This window comes from Cynara cardunculus (assembly GCF_001531365.2).
Source record: "Cynara cardunculus var. scolymus isolate 2C chromosome LG 5, CcrdV1, whole genome shotgun sequence".
In the NCBI taxonomy this organism is placed as follows: Eukaryota; Viridiplantae; Streptophyta; class Magnoliopsida; order Asterales; family Asteraceae; genus Cynara; species Cynara cardunculus.
The window spans coordinates 5361414-5365504 of NC_037532.1; the positions used below are offsets into that span (position 1 = coordinate 5361414).

Genomic DNA, 4091 nt, shown 5'->3' on the forward strand with positions numbered 1-4091 from the left:
ATGTCAAGTAAATGGAAACTAAAAAACTGGGAGCTCAATCCACCAGACTCAATCCACCAGAGAAGAAATGAAAATCATATAAAAAACCTAAACTGTTACTAAAGAGTTCCAAAGACTACAAGTAATGTAATTGTTCTTCCTTATTAGTGAACCAACTACCCCTTCCCTTCTGTTTTCCATGTAAATCCAGTGAAATATTGTTTTAATAAACCAGGGCTATTTTAATTAGATCAGTGCCTTTACTTTGGAAGCAGAAATGACTGGCAGAATTCACCTACTTTTGGTTAGGTAGTGTCACAATCTTTAATCCGCAACTAGTAGTACACTTTATGACATCTGTAATGAATGAGTCCTTGGACTTCTGCATAGTTGTGTAATCATGTCTATTCAATTATCAGAAACATTGAATTGTCAGATAAAATGCAAGAAAGTGAATGAATTCGAGTCACAAAATTGAGATAAATCTGTGTTAATGTGGAACAGAAATGAACTTCATTAAACGAATTACAAAATCTACAGATACAGAAAGGAAATCAAGGGATGTTCTTTTTCAAGCAAAACGCCCTTTAATTAGATTTTATAGGAACAAACTAACCTCTCTTTGCATGCATTCATCAAGTTCTTCGATTCAATTGGCTCTTTTTGCCAGCTTAAATCCATCAAGAATGAAGGATTTCAATCTAGAACCCATATTTATTTACATTGCGGGATGTTTATGACCTCCATTTCGATAGCTTTGAACAGTAGACAACCTCTTAGATCCGTTACAAATGAACTTTGACTCCATTTTTGAACATCGATGTCCATGGTACTCTAATTTCGTAGTTTTGGAACAGACCCCAACAAGATTCCATACGTAATGAGTTATGATTCCAATCCTAAGCCTTGAATTCCAAATCGCACAGAAGCTACATTAGAAAGGAGGTGGCATTGAACCGAATTCTACCATCGGGACATACCATTCTGTTCATCCAAAATCCAAGTTCTACTTCTTCTCCTTGTCATTCTACCGAAAACGGAACTGGACAAACTTCGGCTTCTTGCAATCGATGCACCACTGGAGTTGGAGGTTGAATTCGAAGATGGCCTCAGCCTCCCAAAAAACGAGAACATATTGCGGAAAACTCTTCCTATTCCACTTTCTCCCCTCGTACTATTCCTTCTTGATTCCCACATAATCCTTCTCGGGGTGCCAGAATTGTTATTAAACCCACCGTCCATTTCCGTGTATACAACCGGAAGGTCCCTCTCCCCACCGCCGGCCCTTCTACCGCCAGAGAACCTCCCTACTGCAAATCCGCCACCAGGTAATCTCCATATCGTCAATCCAACTGCTGCTGATTCTTCCTCGTTTGGTTCCGCTCGTTCTAGATTGTTAGAATTCGAATCTGCTGAATCCGTAGGGAGTTCGTGGCGACAAACCGGGCACGAGTTTCGGAGAGTGAGCCAAGGGATGATACAATCGGAGTGGTAGATGTGTTTACATGGCATCTCACGAGCTTCAGCTCTGAGCAGGAACGCTTCTTTGCAAACGGCACAGTGCGATTCCGTGCTAACGTGTAAATGTGAGATCTCAATAGTCGGCATCGAATCAATTGATGCTTTTGAAGCCGGAGGATGTCCTGACCGACCTAACCCATTTATCTCGATCTGCGACAACTGATCGAGCAGTCGGTCAAATCCTGATCCCATCAGAAACTCCGACATCGTTGGCGGCAACGGTTGTAGACCGGAACCTGCTCCATCGTCGTAATACAACTCAAAACCTCTCTCTCCACCGCCTGAATCCTCCGCAGCACCGCTACCTTCTGCGGGACCGCGAAGCACGATAACCGGATTAAACGGAGACCGGTCTCCGTTATTACGCCGACCACCACGCCTGGACCGTAGATCTGATCGATCGTTGCTTCCAAGCATGTACATCGCCGTGGCAGGAAAACGCCGGCGAGTCCCCAACGGTGGAGCCTCGCTGGCTTCCACGGCTTCAACGAATCCTCCCTCACAGTAAGGGCATACAACGGTATCTTCCGCCGGTAATCTGACAAAGCGCGTGCATCTGTAACACCAATAAGACGCCGCCGCCGTCCTCGACATTTTCTTCACCAAAAATTGAATAATAACCTACAACAACCACCTTGGCCTGAATTCGATTTCTCAGATCTGAATTGAAAACAAAAAGTCGCCGGAAAATTGTTGCCGGAAGAGGATATTTGAGGAGGATGAAAAAAGGTCTGCTTTTGAAATACACGCGTGATAATGCGGTTTATTGGTCCTACTTCCTTACGTTGGTTTTATACCCGTATTCCATTCCACATGGTTTACCTCAATTTATTTTTAAATAAAATAAAATTTCTTTTTTTACCCTGAGGCTTTTATATAAAATTTCTTAATTTTTTAAAGTTCGGGTCATATGATTTGTCAAACCACGCAATGCGGCGGTAGCCATGAATTTTAACGATTTTGAAGTTCCACTGGTTTTATAAGATAAGATTTAACGATGATATAGGTTACACTTAGTCTTTACATATTAATACAATTTGAATAAATAAGAGTTATGGTTCCAATTACAGACTATCGATGAAAAAAATTGTATGACAGTTTAAAATCCAACATATTTAAACGACTCCACAAATGTATTCGATTTACACCAAGAGCAAAGTTTTAAGATAAACACTCAAAATCAATAAAGAAAACTATAAATTTGACAGATTATAAGCAATGAAAAGACAAAAAAAATGGGTTTTAGAATGAAATTTCAACTGCTTACCCTCTTTCTTGTCCAAAAACTCATATTAAGGTTGAATTAATACATGTATATATATTTCAAAAAAAACCCAAGAACATATTAATTCAAAACATATTATACAACGCAATTTGGACAGCCTAACCCCAAAATATATAATATATAYATATATAAATAAATAACTATAAAAGTATAAATCGTAAATATTAAAAATATTTTTTCACAGTATATATATAATATAATTAAGTCAAAAACTATTCAATATTGGACTCATTTCAAAGATATTAACAAGACGATTATAATGGTGTAACTTGTTAAAATAAAAATGTAATTTTGAAACATGTTTTAATTTATATACGATTATGTATGTTAATTTGATAAAGGTTTAAAATGAAACATTTAAAAGTAAAGGACGTAAAGTAAATTAATTAATTAATTATAGGGGTATAAAGTGTAAATTTAAAATTATAATTTTAAAAAAATCGGTTGTGAGATGGTGAGTGTATGTGAGGGGGTGAGTGTATGTGAGGAGATGAGGGGGTGAAAAAGTGAAAAAGTTAGTATAAATGATATTTTGATCATTTAGTATTTTAAGACTTTAAGACTTTTGCTAAATTTGCTTAATAAGATAGTATAGATAACATTTTTTATTTTATTTTTTAAAATTATAAGATGGTTATCATGGTTTATAAAATTATTCGGATTTGGTTCTTCTTTTTAACGATCATTAAATTAAAAAAAATTTGTTAGAAAAATGATACTTTTGTCTTTTTATTTATTTTATATGTCAATTACCCAATCAAAAACCATATTTGGCTAAGGGTTTATCCGGATAAGCGCTTACCAAGTCACATTACCTTACCGGATGAATATGATATGAGCCAAGAATTTTACCCGGTAAGAGCGAGACAAATACCAAGAGTCTTATTTGGTAGGTGAAAACGATGACTCTTACCACGTAAATTGTTGCATACGATGTCGTTTTGGTTGACTAAAATCTTACCCGGTAAGTAATTGATAGTTTTAAATTTTACCCGTTAGCACCTACTGAGTAAATGTTTGTTAAACGGGCCGTAACTCATAAAATCAATTTTGATTGCTTAAAAGATAAAAGGTGGATAAAAAACGAAAATTTCTCTTATTTAATGGAACTTTTTAACTGCTATTATAGAGATGGACCCAGTCAGAAAGTTTTTACAAACCACGATGGTCATCTTGTAACTTCGAAAGTAAAATGATGAAAAGTGTTATTTTTGACAACCCACAAAGACCAAATTTAGAGTTTACTCTTTTTTCTATTTAAGTTTTTGTCAACAAAATAATATAACTCCAACCCTCAGGTTTATCA

The 4091-nt window shown here is 36.3% G+C and overlaps 1 protein-coding gene across 1 annotated transcript; it reads right to left on the minus strand.

The window, feature by feature from the left end:
• Window positions 1-466: 466 nt before the first annotated feature.
• On the minus strand, window positions 467-2235 carry LOC112512607 (E3 ubiquitin-protein ligase RDUF2-like). The gene has a single exon (XM_025118658.1). It carries the CDS (start codon window positions 2092-2094, stop codon window positions 943-945), a length of 1152 nt encoding a protein of 383 aa, XP_024974426.1. The 5' UTR covers window positions 2095-2235; the 3' UTR covers window positions 467-942.
• Window positions 2236-4091: the final 1856 nt, after the last annotated feature.